Source organism: Augochlora pura, chromosome 6 (assembly GCF_028453695.1).
Source record: "Augochlora pura isolate Apur16 chromosome 6, APUR_v2.2.1, whole genome shotgun sequence".
Classification (NCBI taxonomy): Eukaryota; Metazoa; Arthropoda; class Insecta; order Hymenoptera; family Halictidae; genus Augochlora; species Augochlora pura.
Genome location: NC_135777.1, coordinates 7,208,720 through 7,234,817, shown reverse-complemented (window position 1 = coordinate 7,234,817; position 26,098 = coordinate 7,208,720). Strand labels below are relative to the sequence as shown.

Below are 26,098 nucleotides of genomic sequence, written 5' to 3'. Positions count from 1 at the left end.
ATTGGCGCTCGCAGCAACGGTAAATAGGTTAATATCCAGGAAGAGCTGATGCGCTACCGATAACTATGCGCACGTGACAATTGCAAATGGCCACCGCAGGTGATTCGGCGATGTTGTTGCAAGATAAAGGTAACGCCGCCTCTGTTCATACGCTGCCGCCGTGTTCTTATCTGCCGTTGCCCCCGATCCGTCTTGCTGTTTCAACCGTAACAAAATCGTAAATATCCGAAATGCACGTAACCGGAGAGTTGCCTACACCTGGAACATCTATTTTCACGATCGGGAGAAAAGAATAAAACCGACGGTAATCGTCGACCAATTTTACCGGTTGTGTTTGCAGAACCGGTGGCTAAAACTTTTGTTTACGAAACAGCACCGAACGTCGATGAAAGAAATGGAATTAGGAAGTTCGATACGTTGAAAACTAAAATTAATAGCGAAATCTAGAACAACTATAATTAATAATAGTGATCGGTTATTTTGAAAATCAGTGATTGAGGTACATTTAATATCGTTTATTTTACAAATAGCAAAATAAATAGACCAAGCAAAGGAAGTTAAGTATTCGAAAGAAAAAAGTTTCGGAATGTACATTTAAATATTCTGGACAGTTTGTAGGCAAATATAGTATAAATATTGATGTATCTTTCTAAAGATAAACTACAAAGGCTGACCCCCGACGACGGACTAAATTTACGGTAGTTCTGAATGAAGAATGAAATATCGGAAATGGATTCTGCCTCCTAACCTCAGTTTGGTACAATTTTTTTTGTACAATTTTTCATTAATGAATCGAAATTGAGCAGAGATCGCAAATCGAGAGATCGCAATAAAAATGATTTTATTATATACTTATCGATTTGATCCTTTGAAACTTTTTGTCAGGTTATGTTTATCATATAAGATACATGAAAATACATCGAATAATTTCGTTATATCACACCGTCCTTATTAGTACCGGCTGCTTAACAAGGTCATTTAACGATAACTAATTACGATCCCTTTCGATCGATCAAGGATTACCAACAATACCATCGTAACGGAGACCCAGTTGTCTAGATGGTTCCCGAATCGTTCACGTCGAGCGGAATAACACGAGGCCGTTTAATGGGCCGCGCTTGGCATACGTTACGAAGATGTCATAACACATCTTTTTCAAGAAGACACGTGTACTCATTAACAAGTTAACTTAACCGTATTAGACGATGCGAATCCACGTGCATAAAAACGTCCGAGTCGAACACGCTCACCGGGTCGGATCAATAACTTCAGGAATGGGGTACTTGCCGAGTCGTACAGACACGCTATACACGACCTGTTTCTGGCTCTCTCTCTCTCTCTCTCTCTCTCTTTAGAAAATGAGAACGGAAGTCTTTGACATGCTCGTGGTCATCACTTGAGAGTCTTCGCCGATCACCTTTCCAGAATTAAGCTAACGATTCTCGTTTTAATAACCGTGTCCCGCGAAGTGATTTCTTGCCGAATGTTCGCAGCCGATCCGAACGTCGATTATGTCAGGTTATGTGACTGATTTCTTGCCGAACATTCGCAGCCAATCCGAAGCTTCGTCGATTATGTCAGGTTATGTGACTGATTTCTTGCCGAACGTTCGCAGTCAATCCGAAGCTTCGTCGCAGCTTGTACTGTTATCTATTGGCCAATTTGATCTTCTCGAGTGAAATTTATTTCGGTCACGTTCCCTTATCTATCAGTGTCCCTTCGGTTTATCAGGCTGTGAAACTTTAAGGCTTGTTTAGAGGTAACAGTGTACTCGATGAATGTCAAGTAATTTGACTTTTGACTACCGTGGTGGATTTTCACCGATACTTCCACATTTCTGTCGAGGATTTATATTTGTTTGATGTGTACAAATACTATAGAATTCGAGTTTTAAACGAAATTTTCAAAGCGTTTACGCTTTTCGACAACAGTTAAATGCTTCAAAAAGCATTATTATTTATCCTCGCCAACATATCTGTACAATGCAGCTTGTGGCAGTACTTTCGAATTCGAAATAATGATTTTTCGATATAGGATGTACTATTTTTTTCCATTTAATGGAGCAGCTGCGAAATATCCTTGACACATTCATCTGCAAAGCAATTTTGCTTTACCACAAAGCGTCCCAGTTCGACTAAAATGTTTCATGTATGTATACCCGCTGCCTTGTTTCTAAATAATTCAAATTTTCCTTCAACAAAAAATGATCTTCGTTTCGTTTTGAACTTTTTTCTCATTTAATTCTTTTGTTCCATTTTAAAATATTTATAACGCGATGCGATCGAGAAATGTGAAAACAATAAATACGTTTAATTACTAAATTAAAATTTACGTTTAATTACTATACTGAAATTTAATTGTACACAATATTTCACAGAACTCTTTAATTTTACGCTTTAATAGAAAAGTATTTCTGTAACCTTAAAATGGAAATTTGTATTCGCCTAATTCCGTTGATATATCCTTGAGCGAAAGTACAGTTCGAACAGCGCACGAACATTGTCTACAGGGAAGACAGATTGGACATCGTTGCAAATGAGTTTCCCTCGTTGAAAGCGGTACAGCATCGGTTAATTGCGATACAGCTTAAATGAGCTGTTTTCGAAGGGTACCAGTTATTTTTGGCAATCAGATATACCCTAATCACTTGTTCATTGAACGGAGTTCACACGAAATCCTCGCGTATCTGTGGATTCGTATCGTGAGAGAGAGAGAGAGGTCGTGTCTGTGGAACAGGTTGGAAAGCAACTCGCGAACGATCTATCAGTTCTCGCGAATACGCTTTTAAAAAGCAATTAAAAAAGATTTAGCATCGATGGCTGGATAAGATGTCTGGAGGTCGCGACAAGGTCGTTGGGCCGCTCGTTCGTATAAATAGTAAAAATGAACGGTACGTTTTAATCGGACATCAAGGTAAATGTCTCTTCTATCGGTCCTTTAAACCTGGGTCAGAAACCTTAATCCGTTTCACTTAGACTTTTTTTTAGATCGGCCGATTGCGTGACTGCCTGATAAAAGACCGTGGGCCGTTGTATTCATCAGTCATGGAATTAACGTGTCCCGTCGACAAATATTGTGCCAACCTTTGACACGAAGTGTACACAGATCTGATTTTTAAAGGGCTGAAACGAGGCCAATAGTTTTTCTCTTCAACGAAATTTAGCGGAAAATAATTTGTCGTACTTGTACATTTTTAAATCTTATTTCGATTTACTTTACATTTTATATGCTTGTTTTATCGTCATAGCTTTTGTTTTGTTTGTTTAATCTTAATAAGATTTAATGTTTTGTTTGTTAGACTCCGAGTATTCGCTAATTTTTAAAAATAGAAAAATAGTGGGCGAAAGCATTTTATGGCATGAAAAATGTACAGTTTGGTAACTTGTACTATCCTTGCGGATAAATGAAATTGCATTGTTAAATATATATTTAAACAGTATAAGCGAACTTTACGTACATATATATCAATTTTAATATATTATAAATAAGATTATATTAGACTTTGACGAACAGAAAAATAACTAAAAATTTGTTTACTATAATTCTCCCCCGGTGAAATCTTTGAGTAAGAAATTGAGCAGGTGTTATGCCAAGTGTATGCATTTGTGTCGTGGCATGTTGAAATTGCCCGTAGTAATCGCACGAAAAAAGCATATACACTATTATACTATATAGTATAGTATATAAAGTAATGCAAGGTAAGCGTTGAAATCACGTTAGCACGTACCGTATTCTTAGGCACGTAAGATATGCAATAATTTGTAATTGCAGATTATCGTCGTTCCACGCACCGTAGGAATTTGCCGGGCAGGCGAGCATAGCAATCATCTTATAGCATGTTTCCCTATACAGTTCCGTTCAAGTCTATCAACACTGTAAACTTTCTTGGAATCTTTTCAAACGCTTACAAATGTTTCTAATGGTGTCTACATAAGTATACTATAATCAAATCAAGTTGAAATGAATGTCTACTGATAATCGTTTGATCATTTACAAATAATCGACATAATAATTTATTAATGATCTATTTAATAATCTACTGATGATAATAATCTACTGTTAATCTACCAATAGGAATCTACTGATTATGATTTACTGATAACTATATTGACATTTTTAAAATTAATTTGGAGAACTGAAAATTATTACAAAACTCTCGGTTTATAAATTAAGATCAAATGAGTTAGCCTATCAACTTTTTATTGACTTTGAGCATTGGTTCAATATAAGCACATTCGTATGTACGTATAATAAGTAGAGACATCGAGCAATGGTCAGACATACTCAGCAAGTAGTATTCGATAACGCGTGAACTTTGATTCGACGATGTCTCTTTTAAAAAGAATTTAATTTCTTGAAAAGAATTTAATTTCTTAAAAACGATCATCTGCATTATGGTTCTAAATAAAATTAAATTATTAACATACCTATCGCTAAATACTTAACATACTTATCTGAGAAATAATTATAACAAGAAAGAAGAGATTCAAGTATATTTTAATTTATTTAATAATTCTCAAATATGTAAATTGTGATTGTTGATCAGCCTACACGCCTCAACCCTTATAGAGCGTAATTTTTCAAGGGAAAACATAATCCGCTGACAACCGTGTCCACTTCACGATACATCAATCACACACATTCTACTTCTGCTGTCAACACATTAATAGCACAAGTGGAAAACCAGTTACGCGGTGACGTAGATAAACGAACGTACTTAGAAAAGCGTATGCTCCAACAATAATTTATTTTAACAAATCTGTATCCCTGGTACAATTTTTGTTTTACTCAAGATTAAGAATAAAAAGAACAATATATAAATAGTGAAAATAATTATACTGGCTGCGTTATATTATTTTAATATATACATAACGTTATAAAAATAACTAATATAAAGTATAAAAGATATGCTATTAACACTTTAACAACCGCACGTCTACGCGATCAAACGTCGCCAGGGGCCGGCAGTATTTTTGAAGAATTAATTTTAAAGAACTTTTTTAAATTCACGAAAAAGTTAACATAAAACAAAAAACAACAAAATTTAATCAAAAATTAAAAATAGGCGATAATTACCTATAATCAAAGACGTGGCAATGAAATATGAAGCCAATAGCAATATCCACACTTGTTTACATTCATAAATTATCACACAAAGAGTGTGGTACTGGTCAACAACCTTCGGCGTCAGCATCACACACATGTTGTGTGAGCGGTCGGTAACGGTTGTTCCGGCTATCACACACATGCTGTGTGAGCGGTTGTTAAAGTGTTAATACTTTTATATACTAATATATAATAGTTATAAAATAAACAGTATAATAAATAGTATATTATATAGTGAATATACTAAATGGTATATTAAATATACTATTAAATATTATTATACTCTTATCAAAATGTACAAATATTCAATAAAACGATACTGGACACATAAAACACGTTTTGTTTAAACTTTCATCGTACACAAGCTTCTACCGTTCAAAGAACATCTTCATTATTTTTTCTCTAAAGTGGAAGTCGAAACACATTTTCTCGTAGTGCGATGAATAATTAATTTCTCATTGCACAGATAGAAATTCACGAAAACGAAAATTCACTTCTTCGAACAATTTGATTTCGTACACACTTTTTAAAAGGATCTCGAACGGTGCTTCCGTAATTCGTCGAACATCGAAATTCTACCATAAAAATACGCTGCTTCGTAGAGTGTCGTTCACACCTGAACACGAAATGTATGATTCACAAATCGAAGGTACGTAGTATATTGTCAACACGCGGTTCGATTAATCGATCACAGTGTAGACTTGATTTCGTACACGCTGAAAACACTTGCGTAGAATCGTACACGCCGTCTACACGGTGGTTCCAATGATTCTGTGTCGTTGATACGCAACAGGTGTACGAAGAAAATATTTTAGCCAGATGAGAAAGGACGGTCACGAATCGACGTAGACTTTAATTCTGTGCGAACGAAGTTAAATATGGCTACGCAAGAAACTGCTAGCAACGCGGCCAAGTCACCTGCGGACCGCAAAGAGAATATGGTAAGCTAAAAGATCGCTTTTAAATTAGACACCATTCGATCGTCATTGATAATCCTTTCATGATCGGAAGCTATTGGGATTCAAAGATCGGTGAAACGAGGACCATAAGTTGGTCCCATAAGTATTCGTACCCTTATAAAAGAAATCTATTTAAATCAAGGGATGCATGAAGTAAGAAATTATATTATTCCTTTATTAAATATTCCTTTATTAATTTATTAATAATTCAATTGTTTATTACTTTCATAAAAAAAAGTAATAAATAGTAAACAATGGATTAATTTATTATTATAACAATTAACACAGTTTTGTAGAGAAACAGCTCTGTAGAATGAATATTATACACTTTGTCGAAAACAGCAACGAATCGTAAAATAAAATAAAATATAAAAGCGCTACGAACTTATTCCCCAATCCAATTGTTGCGATACTAATTTGCCGTACGGCATTGGCAAGCGATCGATCGGTGCAACGTGAAAATAATGGGAATTCGAAGTACCGGGGAGCAAGTGAAAATTCGTTGGTTGATATTGGCCCTGAGTTTATCGATCGCTCGATAATGAAAACCGGTGATGTCTCGAAGATCCATACACCGTACCTGCCACCGATCGACGTCTCAACTCGTTATGGGATTGAGCCACGAATGATTACGGTACACCCATCGACGTATATATATCTCGCTATCGGGGATCATTTCAGGGTAGCGTGACCTACGGCAATAGTTCCATCCTTTACGGTGCACGACCGTTTCCTTTCGTTTCTCCGCGAAATTCATCAGCGGAACTCGTATCCGAGAGGTCCATCAAATTGTATGCGCAGACCGGTGAAATTGGGTCTTTGAAATTCGCGCGAAGTTCAGGATCCGATGAAACCTTGATCGCGTCCAAAAACGGGTCCGAAACCAGACTGAAACTCGGATTCAATTTTATAACGAAATTCCAGACTAAAACTCGGATTCATAAACCTCGCACAAGGCACATAGATTGTCACGAGTTGTTCTTTCATAGGTAAAACCAAACGCGACGTTACCACCCGGATTTCGGGCGAGACCGCAAGGTCCACCTGGATCGCCAAGACAGCCGATAAATAATGGCCCTGTAGGACAACAACCGAGGCCGGTCCTGGGACAGCCGCCGCAAATCCGTTTCGACAATCGTGCCCCTGTCAGACCAGCCGGTTCGGGCCAATTCGTACAGCTCCGGCCGTACGGACTGCCGAGACCGCCGGGGAATCAATTGTCACCGAGGCCGCCGCAGCAAGGTCAACATTCGCCGCAGCAAGGGCAGCATCCGCCACAAGGTCAACATTCGCCTCAGCAGGGGCAAAATCCACCGCAACAAGGTCATCATCCGCCGCAAGGTCAACATTCGCCTCAACAAGGTCATCATCCGCTGCAGCAAAGTCAACATTCGCCTCAACAAGGGCAAAACCCACCTCAGCAAAGTCAACATCCGCAACTAGGTCAACATTCGCCGCAGCAAGGGCAAAACCCACCTCAACAAAGTCATCATCCGCCTCAACAAGGACAAAACCCTCAGCAGAGTCCCTATACACCTCAGCAAAGTCATCATCCGCCTCAACAAGGTCAACCTCCGCCTCAGCAGAGTCCCCACCCTCCCCATCAAATTTCAAATCCGCCGAATCCACCGATCATACTAAACCCCCGTTTCGCCCCATCCCCAACCAACAGGAACCCGCCGCAACAAAGACCTAGATTACCGCACCCAGGTAACTTCCAAGGCCCTCCATTCCCCAGGAACGCACAAGCACCCCAACACCCAGGCATCGAGCATCAGAACTCGCCGCGAACGCCGGACGTTCTCGGCCGACCGCAAGAAATCGCGCAGAGGCAGCTGCAGCGAAATGAATCGTTGCTGAGCATCCCTAATCAGAGCCTGTCGCCGCAAAGAGACGATCGAAAGCCGCCGCTTCCGCGGATCGTGGTCGAGAGGATGGCCGATGTCGATAACGCGAGGATGCAACAGCAGCTCGAGAAGGAGAAGCTGCGCGACAATGTGGAAAACGACGATGATGACGATGTTGTTATGGACAGCAAGAAGTCGCCACGTCCGGATAGCGGGGACAGTGTGCGGTCGGCGAAGAGGCCGGAAACTGCGACGATAAATGGTAAAGTGGATGGGAAACATGAGGAGTTTGATGATACGAGTAGCATCGCTGATGGCAAAAATGAGAAAACGGTGAAGTCCGCTGGCTCGGAGAACCGTTTGACCTCTGCGAAGGTGGATCAATTGGGATCAGAGGCTAGTGATGATAAAGTGGAGAATAAGTTGAAAGAGTCGGTGCATAACGTGGTCGAGAAGGCGAACGAGAAAGCGGACAGGGAGAACCTGTCGGCGGGAGAGAAAAGAACAACCCCTTCACCAACACCAACCCCAACACCATCACCTAGGGACGACAAATCCGCCAAAGAGTCCTCCAATGACAATCCAATGACTCCTCCTCCAAAAGCTAATGAACAGGAGTTGAGCGTACCGTCTCCGAACAAGTCGCGTTCGAGTACGCCGGTCGAGGCCAAACCAGAGACTCAAAGCCAGAAAGACCAAGGGTTGAAGACGCCGTCCAAATCTCCTGACAAATCTCGCTCGATCACGCCGACTGAACTCAGTGATAATCAAAACGAGCCTGGACCAAAGACGCCGTCCAAGTCTTCGGAAAATTCGCAGTCGAACACGTCGCTGGCGAGCAATCAGGCCGAGAACGAGCAGAGTTTGAAGACGCCTTCAAAGTCGCCGGACAAATCGCGCGCGAGCACGCCGGCCGATTTGAGCCAAAGCGAAGAGAAATCGAAGTTGCAGGATAAAACGCCGGACAAGTCTCGAGCGTCTACGCCGGCCGAAATGAATCAAGTCGTCGAGAATGTTGACGCGAAAGCGAGCGAGAATAAGGCAGCAGAATTAAAGGACGATACGCAAAATTCGAGAATTATGGACGGGGGTGTAAATAAGCCGTGTGAAGATACCGTGACAACGATGGAGTCTAAAGCGCCGGTTGAGAAGCCTGAGCAACCGCGCGAGGAGACAGTGTCCAAGGATTCTTCGGATGAAAAGACGAAAGCAATCGGCGAGCCTGTTGTCGAGAAGCCGCCAAAGTCAGCGGAAAGTGTGAAAGATTCGGTGAATATTTCTGACGAAAATTCATTGGTAAATCTTCAGGAGCCTACACCAGAATCTAGTTTGCCTACCTCGGCAAAGTCTCCTAGTCCTAGCTTGCCCACCTCGGCAAAGTCTCCTAGTCCTAGCTTGCCCACCTCGGCAAAGTCTCCTAGTCCTAGCTTGCCTACCTCGGCGAAAGAAACGAGAAGTTCGCCGAAGTCTCCGACGTCGACCGATGGAAAATCGTCAACGGCGGCGCTATCTCCGCCGAAAACCCCGGAGGACAGCGTCAAAGGTTTCGACAACGGCCAGCGAAGATCGTTGTCGCCGAGATCGCCGACGCTTGCTAGTCCCAAGTTGCCAATCTCGCCGAGATCGCCGCTCGGTAGCGTAAAGTCCGCGGGAAGCGAAAAGAAACGTGCCAGCTTTGTCGAGTCCTTAGCCGATCAAGACGGGAAACCGCCGAAACCAACTACACCGAGAATTCAACGCGCACCGACGCCAGCTAAGTTACACGAAACGCTGGAACGCAAGACTGCAGGTTTCTATTTGTATTTATGACAAAAGAGAACGATGTTTTGTTGGATACGGAAAAATAATTGAACCGAAAAGAGTACAAGTAGAAACGAAAACCAATTTGACACGAAAACAAATTTCAGACAAATCGGGATATTTTAGCAATGCGAAGATATTTTAACATAGATGTATTAACACATTTGCATCGAGCTATTTTTCCTGAAATTTTCATAGAAATCGGGATAGAATTTAAAATTAAAACGAGAATTCTCGTTTCCCGATGCGAATGCGTTAATTTTGGTATTTAATTTTTAAATTAAAATTAGTTTAGTTAGCGCAGCTTGCAATTAGTATTGCTGCAAAAGTATTCTTTCGCGATGTTTTTTGGTAGATCTCTCTTTGATCGGAACAGAGTATTTTGACGAAAGTAGTAAGATTTTGCTTCAGAAATACAGGGCGATTTCATTTTTATCATGTAAATGGATAATTGAATGGAAACTGAAATGTTGTTCGATTTTTCGCAGGTATTGAAAATGGCAATGGTATGGACGATTCACCGCAGTCTAATTCGGTAAATATCACAGATTTGATTTGTATTTGGTTGGCAATTAAGTATTCTTTTGCTTAACCCTTTGGCTACGGCAGACTGAGGTAGTATATTAAGATATTCAAAATATTGAATTCTGTTACATTAAACCAATAAACAAGTATTGAACACGTTGATAAAACGAAAGAATGTGCTAAGACTATCTATTAACAAAATCTGCAATCACTTCATTGCCGACCCAATATTTTGTTCCGCAAATGGTTTCGTTATTGTCAATGGAATATTTTCGTAGATCCCGGCGACGAATGGAGTCGAGGATTCGCCAACGAAAAAGTCACCCTCGAAAATTAAGGACGCGGACAAGAGATCAACGGCTGGGTCGCCCGTAAAGTCACCGAATAAATCAATTAAATCGTTACCAAGGACTCCGGAAACTCCGTCATCGACAGCTGGTCTGGAAAAGAAAAGTGAGTAACAATATATATTCTCTAGTTTTTACAGTTATTAAAATTAACATTTTAGTAGTACGAAAGAATTTAATTTTACATTACGAAAGTATTTAATTTTATATCGAATTGGTATAAAAATAATGGTAATTTTATAGCAATGACATTTTTATGCTATTATAAAACTTTTAAAGAACTGTGTCAAAACGATACGAATAGAATAGAATAGAAAAGTACGATATTTGATAAAGCAGTCTTCTGTGATGTCGGATATAGCATATGCTTGTACTACTTTCATACCATTTGCTATCAGTATAATTAAATGAAACTATTGAATTCTTGCTTAGCAATTGAATCTTTTATTCTATGTGCAAATCATAATAATAATAATAATATTAATGTAAAATAATACATAATAATAATAATATTAATGTAAAATAATAATAGTAATAATGTTAATGTAAAATAATACGTAACAATGTTTCACGTACGTGCATTTCTAACATATGGCGTATTGCATAGAAGTTCCCATGAATAAAGTTCAAGTGGGCGCAGCACCATCGCCGAATTTGAAAACGGTACGATCGAAGATCGGCTCGTTGGAGAACACAAGCTACAAGCCCGGCGGCGGTAAAGTGAAGATCGAAAATCGAAAGCTCGATTTCAGCAAGGCGCAGCCGAAAATCGCCGCGAAAAACGAGAAATACACACCGAGTGGAGGCGATAAGAAGGTTCGTTTTATATATATAATATAAAATATATATAATATATATATATAATAAAATAAAATATACATAATAAAATAAAATATATATAATAAATATAAGTAATATTTTATCAATTGCAAAGCGTTGAAAAATAATAACAAATATTGCCTAAATATCGCGAATGAATATTATAAAAGTTAACGTTGTTATACATATGAATTCACAATTTATAAACAGACCGATGATCACGTGCGCGCAATTTTAAGTGATAAGTGGACTGTTTGGTCAGACAGTGTGAAGTAAATGAATTCTTTTTTTCCCATAAACTGCTCATATTTAACACTTTACCGACCGGAAGCCTATAAATCGACTTTTACACCTACCGAGGTGTAATATTTTATTATATAATAATAATAATTATAATATATAGTTACGATAGCCAATAATGTTATATCTATTATTGTGGTAAATGTGATTGTCATACAGTAAACTTGAAATTTTCTAAATTTATTTTCTAAATATTAAATATCTTTCGCGATTAATAAAATAAATAATATCGAAAATTTAACATTGAGCTAAATGGTCGGTAAATTGTTAAGATTGTAAACGAGATGGTTTTTTTTCTTTATTATAGTAATCAGTTTTTCATATTATTCATAATTTATATATATTTTTTTTCTGTAATACAGATCTCTCAAGTGAAACTCCAATGGAACGCGAAATCGAAAATCGGATCATTGGATAACGCGACGTACAAGCCCGGCGGCGGCGACAAGAAGATAGAAACCGTGAAGCTCGACTTCAAGGACAAAGCAAAGCCGAAAGTCGGCTCCAAAGACAACGCTAAACACACGCCCGGAGGTGGTAACATTAAAGTAAGATTCTATCATAGTAAAAAATAAATGTTTCCCTAAATCCATTTGTTATCTTAAATAATCTTAGACAACGTTAGTATTCGAAGTTTACTCTAAAATGAATGCTTAAAATTTACTTTGAGAGTTTCTTTAAAACATTAACGGTGTTCCGATGTTGATACCAAATTTTGCATAAAAATAGTTTGTATTAGTTTATTAATGTTCTACGTTAGAGAACCATAATGTAAAAAATGTACTTTATAAATTATAAAATATTACGAGTAATGTTAAAAATTGCAATTATTGAATTGTTGTCAGTTAAAGATCGTATTTTTATATGTATCGAAAATGTTCAAATAGCAAATTATCTTGGATCACTTGGAATAAAACTGTACGATAGAAAAATATAATATTTGCGTTATAGTGTGATATGTTATTTATATAAATGGAGAAACGTGTTGTTTTAGCTTGTATGTAGGTTAGCTTTATGTAGGTTATAGGAAATATACCATGCATTCATGTTAAATCATTTCTAGAAATATATGCTTATTGTATTTACAGTACGAAATTATTATTAATATTAAAAGTAATGCACGAATCATTAATATTTGCATTCAAACATGCCGCTTGAACATTTTCGTTACCTATAAAATGTGTTTTGTCATAAATTCATTTTTCGAGGTTAATCGAAGTCAATTTCACGAGCATTTTCGATTCCACGCTCACGTATAGAACATCGAAAAAAACATTTACATTTTTCTCATACTATTTAAATGTGCTTTTTTAAACGATTAACGTTTCTTATCCTATGGTTGCCATATTTTTCGCTTGAAGGTTACCTTACCATCCATACTGTTTGTTGTTGTGGCGATAAATCGTTTCCATTAATGAGATGCTTGCCTTACGTTTTTTAAACACACATATTCGTTGTAGAATAAATTAGTGCTCGTCGCCTACGTTCACACGCCACACGAGAATGTTCGAAAGTTTGGTAAACTAGAAAACGAGTATATCTACGGAGTTAATTGCATTATTGCATGTAGAATGTTAATGTAGGCTCCCATGTCCTAAAGTTCTATCGATCAGTATCTTCGAAGTTCACGGGAAACAAGAATTCGTACATAAAGAGAAATGATGCATAGTGTCTGTGCTAACGCTGTCACGGATCTAATGGAAATCTATTCGTTTCTTTTACCAAACTCGTTTCGCAATGAGGTTATTACATAACCTGACAATTCATTTCTCTTAATGCGAGCGGAAACTGTAATCGCTGTAATGACATAACCCTTCCGAACGGCGATGTATGGACTTCTTAATCAGTGAGAGAACAGCATCGTCCCGCCGTTTAGCAAAGGTTGAACCCCTCGTATGCATGCGTTGTCGCCCATCATTATTAACAAGTCATTATTGTTTGTTGGTGTTCAGTCATCGGCTACGCCACCTAAGACGCCACAGGACGCAACCAACGACGTAAGTATGCCACAAGCAATAATCATGAAAACACAGACCTAGCTTTCTCCTCCTGAAACACACGCATAATTGGTCGCTCGACGTCATCTGGTACCGGTACTCATAACGGAAGACAAATCACGAATTCGAAAAGGGCGTAGCCAAATAAAATGGTCAAAACTGCCCTCAGAGGTTTTTCAACAAATCATATTCCGTTCGATAGCTGACCAATAAAAACTCGTCCGTGCAAAATTTTCAGCCTGTAACTTGTCCTTGTGAGGTTAGTCACAGGGTAAATTAGATTTCGCAGTTTTCCGGAATTTTCCCCCTTTAGCGGCTTTCTAAAATTTTGAAAAAAATATTGCTTATTTCGGACATCGAGCCGCGTGTTACAGAATTTTTTCCGATTTTTCAGTTGCAAGCTGCGATTATCAAAAATGAAAAACCAAAAAATAATCGGAAAATTGAAGATCTCTCGAAAACTAACACATCAGATATTTTTATATTAATTCCCTAACAAGATACCATCACGGTCCGTGTACTCGATTTTTCTCAGATTTTTTGCTCGATTGCAACATTGTCAAAAAAAAATTTTCCTTGTCAAATCAGAAAATCGAACACGTACGTTCACGATATTAATTAAATTCGATCTGGAGTAAGTATATGGGGGTACGGAGAAGTAGAAGCATGCTTTTGCATGTAACTACCTTTTAGTGTACATATTTGTTTCGAGCAGGAAATATCGGCTGTATGCTAAACGCGAATTTTAGTTTAGAAAGCACGTACGAAGGCCGGAGAAATCAGCTGACGGACAATTGAGACGTTTTTTCTTTTTTCTTATCGACGAACTTTCTATTCAACATTTTCTCTCCTAAATAGAATTGCTAAATAGTTAGTTCACTTGATCGCAAACTTTGTTTTCAGTAGTCGATCATCGACTTCGGTTTACAGCCGAGAGCGAGAAATTAAATGGCGGCTCGTTACTGTTTCCAGATTCAAACGGTGAAGGTCGATATCAAAGCCGAGAGCAAAATCGGATCACTGGACAATGTGAAGCACCGACCGGGCGGCGGCGACAAAAAGATATTCAACGACAGGGACTATCTTCGGCAAACTGGCTCGAACGTGGAAAGTCAGTGCGCCAGTGGATCGCAGGTATGATTTTTCTATAAAAATCTAACCTATACAACTACCATCGAAATATTTCGATTCGAATCGCTTGTTAAAGGAACATTAAAATCAATCACACTCATTGTTTAGATATACAAGTATATACAATAATTTTGTTTATATGGTTCAACGCTTTAAAATTGCACCAACTTCGACAAAATTTTTATCGAACGTATAAAATGGGCAGTATGTATAGAATATCAATGATTTTTCTTAATAAGGTGACATTATTATAAGGTTTTACATTAATGCAAATAAATGATAAAAACTGAATTTTATATCTCGTTCGAGTTGTAAAAATTAAAGCATAAACTTTGAAATCCGGATCTTTTTACGTTCAAATAAATTGCCTATTATGATACGTTTTTTTATCACTGTATATATTTTCTGCTGAAAATGCTTCAAGACACGCATTGTACGCTTTTTTGCAATCTCTAACATCTCTTAATTAGTATATAAAATAAACGATAAAGTTATTTCTACAAAACATGCATTTTCTAAGAACAGAATATGAATTGAGATAATTTAATAATTTATACATTTTTCTTATTCGCAAAGAAACAAACATAGATATATAAATTAATAAAGCAATAAAGCTTTAATATTACGCTTCATATTAGTTGCTTAACCCTTTGAGGCACACATTTCAATTGCTTTTATATTTTATTACGTAACTAATATTTTTTGAGAAAATCTAGACGCACTTACGATTTAAATAATCGAAAACAGCAACAATACAAAGGTGCTCTACGGTGAAATGTTTCATGCGTATTCCGTTATAAAAGTCGGAATAGATAAGACTGAAACATGTACATATACTCATTGTTTAAATAGTTAAATATTTGAGGAATTCGGTAACACGAATAAACTGTTTATATTTTTCTCTAAATAAGACGAAATTGACCTGATCAATTGACCTTAGCGGTATTTAAATAGTACAATGTAATTGTAATTGTGGAAACGGTATTACTACAAACTGTAATGCAAATTATACATATATAACACAGAAATACTTTTGTGTATATATATATTTATAAACATGTCAAATTAATGCGTAAAGATATCACGAAGTATTGGAAATACAGGGTGGGTTATAAAAAAAATAAAATATCTGAGTAATGACTTGGCGTGCGTCATCGTAATACAACCTTGAGATGCGCCTATGTTTAATAAATCTCATTTTTAGCCTGCGAAGCGGTAATATTTTACTTGTATATCACCTCCGTAGCTTTATTTTTACATTACGTTAATTTTTTAATATTAGGGTATTTTATAGATACTTTGAAAATAAATATTAAAATAGGGTTTCTGTTTTCGTAGAGTTAAATATTTAAAAACGATTCTAGAGGCCTTTTTTTAAGGCCTCAAAGTAATATTATAATATTATTTTATATACGATATTGTATATTTCGTATTAATATCATTTATAAAATATAACAGAGAATAAAATCAAACATTATTCCTTGCAATTTTTGTAACTGAATTTGATTATTATATTTCTATAATACAATATTAAAATTCAATTCTTTAAAAGTGTTTTAGAAAAGACTTCTTTAAGATCTATTACTCATTACTAATTACTCAAAATCTACAAGATGTGCCATCTTTACGTCGAAGCCGACCCACCCTGTATATTTCTCGAACGCATTAAATTGACATGCGAACGAGATATCCATCAAAATACACCGACATCGACAAAGAGTGCTACCGTATACACCCGGCAACAGAAAACTTGGATGCTTCAAAGGGTTAAACCGTGATCGAAACTAACACGAGCTTGTGCGGGGCCCCCCCCAGCCTAATCCAGATAACTGTGTTATGCCCGCAGAGCCCGGTGCCCCCCGGCACGATCGCCGACATCAAGAACGATCTGCCCGCATCGGATGAGAACCTGAACCAAGAATGCTAGATCACGAAAGCTCTCGACCGGCTAACAAAATCGCTTCTCGTGTCGTTCGCGTCTAATTAATCCACCCGATATTTTTCTACCCCGACGGTCAGATCGGAAAAAAGGGCCGCGGCGTCGACGCCCGTGTTCGAGGAACGAAACAACAACGTATGAGGACGAACACAAAAGCGATCGGGATTCAATTTCAAACGTATAACCGCGCCCGCCGCGATCTTTAAACGTCGTCGCTGTTCTTTCAATGAATCTACCACACGACTGCAGCAATTTTTCCGTGCCATAGCCAAAAAAAGAAAACATATACAAAAAAGAGAACAGGAGTAACGAACTTTTCTACACGAGACGAATGTTGTGATTTTAAAGAAGAAAAAAAACGAGAGCGCTGTTGAAGGGCGGCCCAGGAGTCTTCTTCTTCTTCTTCCTCGTACGTGCGTGCCCTTCCGATCGATAACGTTGTGCGTGACTCGAGAGCGTGATACAGCAACACCGTCTACGTAACGACGAATCAGATTTTTTCGTCCTATCGACACGCATTTATCCACAAATGTACTCGTTAACACAGCATCGTTAGTTCACGATCACATTGGTTGGTTCGGTGTGGGACGAACCGAACGCTAGGAGGAACGATAACACAGAATTCGGATACACCGAGGGGAAACTGTTGGAACAAGAGAGAGAGGGGGGGGGGGGGACAGAGTTTGCGATACTTTTTCAGATCGCGAAAATGAGGACTCGCCGTACGAACAGGGGGGACGGTTACAATTCATCTCATTGTATAGAATTCAGCGATGTTCCGTCGCTCGCGTGGACGGATCGCGTTGATCTTGCGCGCGGTTCCGTGGATTTTTTATAAAGCTATTCACTTTGTTACAAAACCTATTACATAGCGCGCCAGAGGACGGGAAAGCGTTTTTATTAAACGAAAGCTGCGGGAGAGTACGACGCTTTCCTTGCTTACATGCAACGCAATAAGATGTCCCGGTGTCCTTGCATTTACCATTAGTTTCCATCGATCACATTTTTCCGATCTGAAAAGGAAACGCGGCCACGTGATAACACTTAGATTAGAAAAATATGCGAATTCTCATTTCCCATGGACGATGATCCGGAACGCGAGATCAATTTCTCTGAGAGACGAACACGTGTACACACCATACACAACGTACGGAATCGCCGTAGCAAACAGACTCAATGTTCAAATCGATTAGTGATGTGACTCATAGCCCGTGGGTAGGTGTATTTTTGTTAAAACCGACAGGGTAGCCCCATAGACAAAGGATAAAAAAGCTTTGTGTGTGCTGTAACGATAAACGCGAGAATTTGATGCTGATTAACGAATTGTTTCGAGGAAACGATAAAAAACACCGCGCCACTGTAGATCCACGCCGTGAAATCAATTCAGCTTTACTGCGACACGTTCGCGCACGTTGTTAGCCTGCACATGGAAACGTTCGCTCTGTTTCTACGATGATGTTTAGTATCGTTTGTGATAACTGGATCGGGGATATTATGCGGTAACGAAAGACAAATTGAAAGAACTGTTGGAGGGGGGTATCGAGACGTTACTTTCGACATAAATATCGTCGACTGACATAATCGAACATAACCTGACATAAATATCGATAAAGGAGATTCCCGGATATCCCGATTAGCTCTGAAAAAATGGCAAAATGGTTTCGCGAACGTCTCGAACAGTTTCAAGCGGTACTATACATCGTATACCAAGAAGCAAAGGGACAAAGTAACACAAGCACGACATTGGACATATAAACGTTTAAGAGATATAATAATTTATTGTCTGAATAACGAACTTTGCGAGGTTCGAATCGAACGTGCAGAGTAACGAGTGCGGGTAAAAGTTGCAGCTGCTGCAACATATTATAGCAAATACATGAAATATTGATTTTTAAAGCAGCGGTACATACATAATTCAGTTTCGACGCTCCCACTTTCCTATGGACAAATTTCATGTATTTGCTGTACCTTGTTCGCGGAATTGTATGAAAAAAATGTTCCAAATTCATTGGAAAGGATGTCGTTGAATGAGTGGTTGAGAAGTTGAATACAATTCGTACCGCCAACCGGTGAATTAATTATCGGTGTTATGTTCGTAACGTTTAGAGACTCACTGAAACAAAATGTGAACCGCTATATGTACAATGTGATCACTTTACATCGTACTCGCCTACTTCCGGGTTAAAGCCAGATACTTCGTATTTAGAATAGTTGAGTTATAGAGGGACACATTGTAACGTGGTGATGCATAAGATCTTTTTCGGCTATAATTGTGCAAGTTTTTGCTCTTGCCCCGTGCTAATTATTAAGTATATTCCGACACGTTAGTCGCACGAACGAGCATATAAATAATATCGATTAACGAATTTCCGAACGACGGACAGAGCTTTTTGTTCCGTCGAGAAAACGACGGGGATCGTTAAAGCGCGCGCGCGCGTTGTCATTCGAAGCGGAAGAAAATGAATTACTATATTGTGCATCACTATTAATCAAAAGCATGTGCGGAGTATACGTTGATAGAGCGAACTGTACAATTAAGTTTAAAGTGTATAGTAAATAAAAAGACATCCATAGTAACGATAAATGATTGTATATTCGAGATGAAGTTTCCAATAAAACCATGTTTTATCTTAACGATACGTTTTCATCGGTAAAAAAACAACAACAAACGCCGTTCTTGTGTACGCTCCGTACATGATATAATACGCTTGAATAATTCTCACATTCCTTGTTAATCATCATACCCGTTAAATCGACTTGCTTTAATTCTCAGACTATCAAACGCCGAAATTGAATTCATTTCTTTGTTCGTTGGGTTATGTCAATTCTACACGCTGTTGCATGCTTCGTGGCAAACATTACATTGGTAAAGGATGAAAGACAAATTGATTGGTCGGTCCAGTAATATTCATCATTGTCGCTACATTATTATATTAATTATATTATATTGATTTCGATACTCTGAGAGTTAACGGTAAGGGTATAATCACCTAACGACAAGTACGATATAATATAATCGATTCTAATGATAACTGAACTCTCCTTTAAGTACAACCTTTATTAAAGAAAGTTGAAACACATGTAACTGTCTGTTCGAACATTCTATATTCTTTTTCAACGCTATAACATAAAAACATGATTTGCTTGCAGTACAATCGAAGAACATTTCAAGCCATAACATTCTATTCATTTCAGATTTTCTATTTCGCGATGCGTGAGTTATATTTGAAAGTTGAACTCGGTCATACGGTGCAATCAGATGGATAGCATAAGACAATTGCGAACGAATGGGGAAAATACAAATAAATATTTAAACAACATCGATTAAGTGAACGTTTCGGAAAAATCTCAATCGACATCGCTATTAAACAATGGATATGTATTATGCATACATTCTAGGAAAATATGTAACACATGTTTATCGAATTCAACTGATGACTCGATTCCGGCAACAAATTAAATAATATTGAATTGTTGCAACTACTATGAGTAATCACTTCACGGCACACGCTTGTACAACATTCATCCTATCGGGTAGTTTCGAAATAAAGAACGGAAAATGATTTGGTAACTTTTAGGATAAAATTGATTTGTAACCTAAATTTGGGTACGATGACCAAGAGATAATGTGAGATTCTTGTATAAATAATCTACAAATATTTGTTCCAAGTTACGGTCAATTAACGCCATTCTGACGCACAATTTTCTGTACCAGTAGATAATTCTCGCAGCACGCGTCTTAAACGTTAGCTTTGAAACTGTACTAATTACATTTAGTACGTTCACTATAGTTGCGTTAATTAATACGCACAGAGTGTACATCACCTTCACGTGCTACACTCGGTGGACACAGAATGATCGCTACTTTTCACCGTCACTGTATACCAAGGTTAGTCTGCACAAACTTTTGCAATCTCTAAATGAAAAATCAACGATGTCATTAATATCTTTTATCGTTTTTAAGAATTTTTCGATATGCATAAACAGTGATTTATTCAATATTTAACAGTAGCAATAATATCATAACTAGCGGTGATTAAAAATCAAATTTGATTTAAATTTTCTTTTTTTACCGTTGCAATCAAATGTTATTTTATACGATTAAATATAGAATTAAAAAACATATTTAAATCTCATATTTTCTGCGATTTACATTTGGAATTCACATTTTAATCTCTATTTTCATTTTCTACTGTTTCATTTTATTTTTTACCATTTTTGAATTTTAAATATCGATTTAATCTTTGTTTTAGAATCTGACTTCCATATTTTAATAAAATATAATATATTGCAATTATCAATGTGTATTATGAAACATACCAGTCTAACTGCAAAACCGTATTTTTCAGCTTGAAACCGTCGAAGAGGTCAATACCTTTTCTACAGAATTACTGAAGGAAAATTTACCGCAACCACCGCCTACCACCCCGACAAAAATGCGAAAACTACCATCGCCAACTTCCGTGGTAACGCCGAAAGCGGTCAGAAGCAGCTTTGCCAAAGAAGCCACCGAATCCAAAAAGAGTTTGTCGTCTAAAGAGACGGCTAAGCCGGCGGGTGAAGCAAAGAAAAATGTTAATTTGATGAACGCTAAAACCGTTGCCGAAGAGAAGATCCTAAAATCTCCTACTACGCCGGAATACCCTAACAGTCCGCGTTTAAAAAGCCCCGACAAATCGTCTCCTCGTACACCGAGAAGAGTGTCCCCAAAAAATATACGGCTCCCGAAAATAGTGCCGTCGCCGACGCCACCGGAAACCACGCCGATCACCGAAACACATTCTAAAATCAGTTTGCCGAAATTAATAGAGCCTCCCGCGCAATTAAGCAGCGTCGCGCACTAAATCATTTTCGCACTGGTACGAGCTTTTGTCGATGAATTATTTAACATTTGCAAATCAGATTTTACCAAGGTCTGAAATAATAATTACATGAAATTGCTATTTGATAAAATGAACAAATGAATAATGATACGGTAACGAAGAGGTTTTGAAACAAATAACATTCCCTTTTATTTTAAATCTGATAGTATCAACATTGTTAATTAAAATGTTGATAAACCTTTTAATGCAAGGACAGGCATGAATATTAAAATCATCGAACGATTCGTTATCGATCAAATTCTTAGTATTTATTGAATAATTTCTATGAAATAGTAAATTTGAATGCGCTATATAGCACAGATGTAATTATTCTTTCACTCACCTATGCACACAATACGATGAAATATATTTCTATGCATTAGTAACATTTTAATGTACATAATTATACAGAATACAGATGTATTGATTTCAATAGAAAACAATGTTCAAAGAATTTTTTCATTCGAACCTTCAGAAGCAAACATAAATATATTTTTACAAAATAATAAAATTAAGAGATACAAATTACTTGTTAATAAAAAATAAAAGGGTGATGATAATTCTTAAATACAAAGAAGATTCTAAAAACAACGTAATGTAATATAAATATATATGTGTGTGATGTTTAATGTACAGAAACAATGTCTTCGTTGTATAAACATTTTCGGAATGAATTCAGAGTATGTTCTAACAATATGGTTTTACAAAATACTTGACTCTAAAAATACTTGATTTGAACAATTATATTATTGGCAGCTTTTTGTTATTATTTAAAGAAAAAAATAAGTTTTACAAAATACAGTAATAATAATAGTATGTCTAGATTAGTTTTTCTTTGGCAGCGGCGGTGGAACTAATGTGACTCCGGTAAAGTAAGGATGACTTAATCCTTTTTTTGCTGCTATCCTCTGATTCGGGTCGTAAATCAAGAGTTTCTATTACAAAAAGAAAAAAGTTAAGATTGCTGTAGAAAATAATGTATTAAATATAGGATATCGATTTACTGTAAAAAATATAATTCTCACCAAAAGCAAATCTTTGGCATCGGATTCGAAGGAAGGTACAACTTCGTCTAAACATTTCGGTTCCCATCTTGGAAACATTGAAGTATAATCAGGTAGCTGCGAGACTCCGGGCCAAATACTTTCGTCGGGTGTACCTAACGTACGAAATATTCTAAAAAGCTGATCTATCTCCGAGTCGCCTGGAAACAATGCTCTCCTGGTTGCCTATGGGATTGACACAAGTATATTTGAAAACTTAATATTATTAATTGAATCTGATATTATTTTGTGCTACAAAATCACGATACCATTTCTGCGAATATACAGCCGAGGCTCCAAACGTCCACAGCATTTGAATACAATTTGGTTCCTAAAAGTATCTCCGGTGCTCTGTACCACAGGGTTATTATCTCGTGTGTGTACGTTCGTACGGGAACACCGAAAGTCCTTGCTAATCCAAAATCTGCCAATTTTATGTAGCCCTCCCGATCTATCAACAGATTCTGCGGTTTTAGATCTCTGTGTAAGATGCAATGAAGATGGCAGAACGAAATTCCGTTCAATAATTGAAACAGATAACTCTGCAAAAATAATAGACACTTGTCTTTGAAGAATGCATGCACCTCTACTTTCGATTTTGATTACTTGTTTTTTTTGTTTTTTAGAGCAATACCTTTACAAGAGCCTGATCTAATCCACCTTTAACAGAGTCTAGTAATTTTTTTAAGTCTTGTTGCAAGAATTCGAAAACAAGATAAAGATGTTTATCACCGTCTACCACGTCAAACAACCGTACAATATTTGGATGAGTAAGTTTCCTTAACAATGATATTTCTCGAATAGCAGTAGATGGAACACCTTCACTCTCCCTGATAGAAATTATATATTAATATTAAACGGTGAAATAAGATATTTGTAATATACATTATTATGTTTTGTTACCAAAAATTATACAATTAAATTTAAATTAAAATACACATAGAAAGTTTAGGGCAGGTTTAAATAGTACATTTAAATCAGAACTAGGTCACCCCAGAATTAATGCTTCCCTTCTTTTTAAATGAATAATCTTTCAAATACCAAGAAATTTAAATATAAACTAAAAGAAATTATTTTTGTAATTGTCTCAACCTACAAGCATGGTTGCTACTAATTAATTTTTATATAAAATTATATGTACTCTAAACTTTATTCATAATAATCCAGTAAACTTATTTTTCATAAAAAGGAATAGGAAAATTAAACAGAAATAAAAATAAAAATTAACATTTCTGGGATGACCGAATACATAATTTACATTGAGATTTATTGTATTACATGAGTAAAACGTAAGTAATTAAGTAATTTCTATAGAACACAAACTATAAACGGTCATTTAATAATCATACTTTACATTTATTCAAACAAATAATATGAGACAAACTTATCCAGGAAAATCCACTGATAGCATTAATAGTTGCACTGAATTAATTGAAAGCTGTAAAACTAAAAAACCAGGCGAGCATAGCACAATGGAACAAGCTGAATAATGTGGTGCTACGAAAATTTAGTGTAACGTGGCCCCTGCAGATTCAGCTGATCCCAATGTGCGAATTAGCGGATATGTTAGCAATGCGTGTAAGCAAAAGCTTAGCCGATACAATTAATTTATTTCCTTTTCAATGTTATTCGTATTATAAAGGGAGCGGTAACGATAATTCAACAAAAATAATTATTCTCTAATTTACAAAATGAACAAATATTTGATTCGGCAAAATATAAAGATATTTTCAAAATAATAACATCCTTGCAAATGCAAAAAAGGGGATACAAATTTATAAGAAATTAAAATCTAAAAGTATTAATTACCTCCGATAAGTATGAGATGTCCATGCTTATAGAAGTGTTCTATTACAAAATTTCTTTAATCGATTAACAAGAAATTGTTGTACAACGTATAAACAATAAAAAAATGTCTAGGAAACTAGTTCTATAATTGAATGTTAGATAAATGTAAAAAGGATATTATTAAGGCAATGCAGAATAGTTTTTGTGAAATATCGTAAGTAATATTTTTATATATTTATAAAATATACTATAGGCTTCGCAACAAAACTGACGTAGCTTTAAGTTATCGACCATAAAGTATTAGATGTTCATTTTGTAGTTAATACAGAATTATAAAACTTCTCCGAACACGGAAAAGTTACTCGTAGAAAAGATATAGAAGATATTTGTAAATAAATACTGTTAAGTTACATACGTCTCGAGACGAATTTTCTTAAGCGCCACCAGCTTCCCGGTCAACTTATCTTTCGCTTTATAAACCACCCCATAGGTACCTTCCCCTATTTTTTCGATCTTAACGAAGTCGTCCATAACCTCAACGCCACGTTCGACGTTGTCGGCGCTCTTCTGACACTCCGTTTTAGTTGCCAGTTTTTATCACTGTTCTGATATTATTCGAAATTATATATTTGTAGAACATTAACGAACGATGTGCGTAATTTTCGTAACACTTTCGTATGGTGTTGTTCAATGAAAATTCTTTGTTTATCAACACCGCAAAGTCACTTGACATGCGTGCTACGTTGCCGCCATTTTTGTTGAAGAGATTTTAGAATCTCGATTGAAGAGATCGATAAAATCGAGCGTATTCGGAAAAATGTTCGAGAATTGAATATATTCGGGGTAAACGATAAGCAAATAAATTAATAAGTAAATAAATTCATTAACTTATACTATTGCGGGTTTTACGCGTTTCTGCAAAAAAATGTAGTATGCGAAACATATAATTAGTGAACAAATTAAAAGAAACTAAAAATATTTATCATTACTTATTAACGAAGCATATTACGATTTGCAATTAATATAGACAATATTTCCTTTTGTATAAATATCCCCCGTGTATTAATAACTAATTATAACTATTATTATAGTTTGTGTTATAATTAATATAAAACTATGCTGAAGATGAGTTATTTAAAAGAAAAAGATTCAAAGTAGCGCGCGTAACTCATGATTTCGACTCAGAAAATTCATGCGCAAAATGCTTGGATTTAATCGGAACCATATTACCAAATATCTTTAAATTGTTAAACATTTATACTTTCAAATGATTCATTTTCCATTGGAAAATATCCTCATATAAATACAAAAACTTGAGGAACAATATCGCGACGCTACAAAGTTTATGGAATTGAAATTGGATAAGGAAGATTAGTTCGCGAATTCGAATTAGTAGACGGCGCCACCTGCGTTCGAAAAATTGATGAAAATAAAAAAAATAAATGTCAAAGTATAATGTATGATATTAATAAAATTCAACATAACAATGTTGTACAATAGAATATCAAAGAATAATTATTCTAATACACCAGCACAATAATTAAGATTCCTAGCACGCCACCACAGAATATGTTAATGTACTTAGTCCTGCACTTTTTTCTGCTTCCCTTAGCTGGCGCGCCTATCCCCACCATT

General features: G+C 36.7%; 2 protein-coding genes across 7 annotated transcripts; one reads left to right on the top strand and one right to left on the bottom strand.

Moving 5' to 3' along the window:
* Positions 1-5,969: 5,969 nt before the first annotated feature.
* On the top strand, positions 5,970-21,864 carry Tau (microtubule-associated protein tau). Of its 6 annotated transcripts, XR_013494174.1 has the most exons (10): positions 5,970-6,047; positions 7,055-9,701; positions 10,201-10,247; positions 10,516-10,690; positions 11,192-11,400; positions 12,066-12,251; positions 13,656-13,700; positions 14,673-14,834; positions 16,678-20,398; positions 20,486-20,569. XR_013494174.1 is itself a non-coding variant. In XM_078182109.1 (9 exons), exons 1-9 carry the CDS (start codon positions 5,985-5,987, stop codon positions 21,612-21,614), a joined length of 4,026 nt encoding a protein of 1,341 aa, XP_078038235.1. In that variant the 5' UTR covers positions 5,970-5,984; the 3' UTR covers positions 21,615-21,864. The 6 variants fall into 6 exon arrangements, 5 of the variants coding, with proteins under 5 accessions (XP_078038235.1, XP_078038234.1, XP_078038238.1 ...); XM_078182109.1 differs by lacking the exons at positions 16,678-20,398; positions 20,486-20,569 and adding an exon at positions 21,120-21,864 and having other exon boundaries at positions 11,195-11,400; XM_078182108.1 differs by lacking the exons at positions 16,678-20,398; positions 20,486-20,569 and adding an exon at positions 21,120-21,864.
* Positions 21,865-22,436: 572 nt separating this feature from the next.
* Positions 22,437-25,206, bottom strand: LOC144470679 (cyclin-dependent kinase 2). The gene is made up of 5 exons (XM_078182113.1): positions 24,879-25,206; positions 23,310-23,505; positions 22,945-23,217; positions 22,658-22,861; positions 22,437-22,567 (listed from the first exon to the last, which is right to left on the bottom strand). Exons 1-5 carry the CDS (start codon positions 24,992-24,994, stop codon positions 22,457-22,459), a joined length of 900 nt encoding a protein of 299 aa, XP_078038239.1. The 5' UTR covers positions 24,995-25,206; the 3' UTR covers positions 22,437-22,456.
* Positions 25,207-26,098: the final 892 nt, after the last annotated feature.

Excerpts from the sequence above, each read along its gene's own strand:
- Tau (XM_078182108.1), top strand. The coding sequence starts at position 5,985 with ATGGCTACGCAAGAAACTGCTAGCAACGCGGCCAAGTCACCTGCGGAC. Across the intron at positions 10,691-11,191 it reads AGCTGGTCTGGAAAAGAAAA|AAGTTCCCATGAATAAAGTT; the intron begins GTGAGTAACAAT and ends CGTATTGCATAG. Across the intron at positions 11,401-12,065 it reads CGAGTGGAGGCGATAAGAAG|ATCTCTCAAGTGAAACTCCA; the intron begins GTTCGTTTTATA and ends TCTGTAATACAG.
- LOC144470679 (XM_078182113.1), bottom strand. The coding sequence starts at position 24,994 with ATGGACGACTTCGTTAAGATCGAAAAAATAGGGGAAGGTACCTATGGG. Across the intron at positions 23,218-23,309 it reads TAGATCAGGCTCTTGTAAAG|AGTTATCTGTTTCAATTATT; the intron begins GTATTGCTCTAA and ends TTATTTTTGCAG. Across the intron at positions 22,568-22,657 it reads ATGCCAAAGATTTGCTTTTG|AAACTCTTGATTTACGACCC; the intron begins GTGAGAATTATA and ends TTTTTGTAATAG.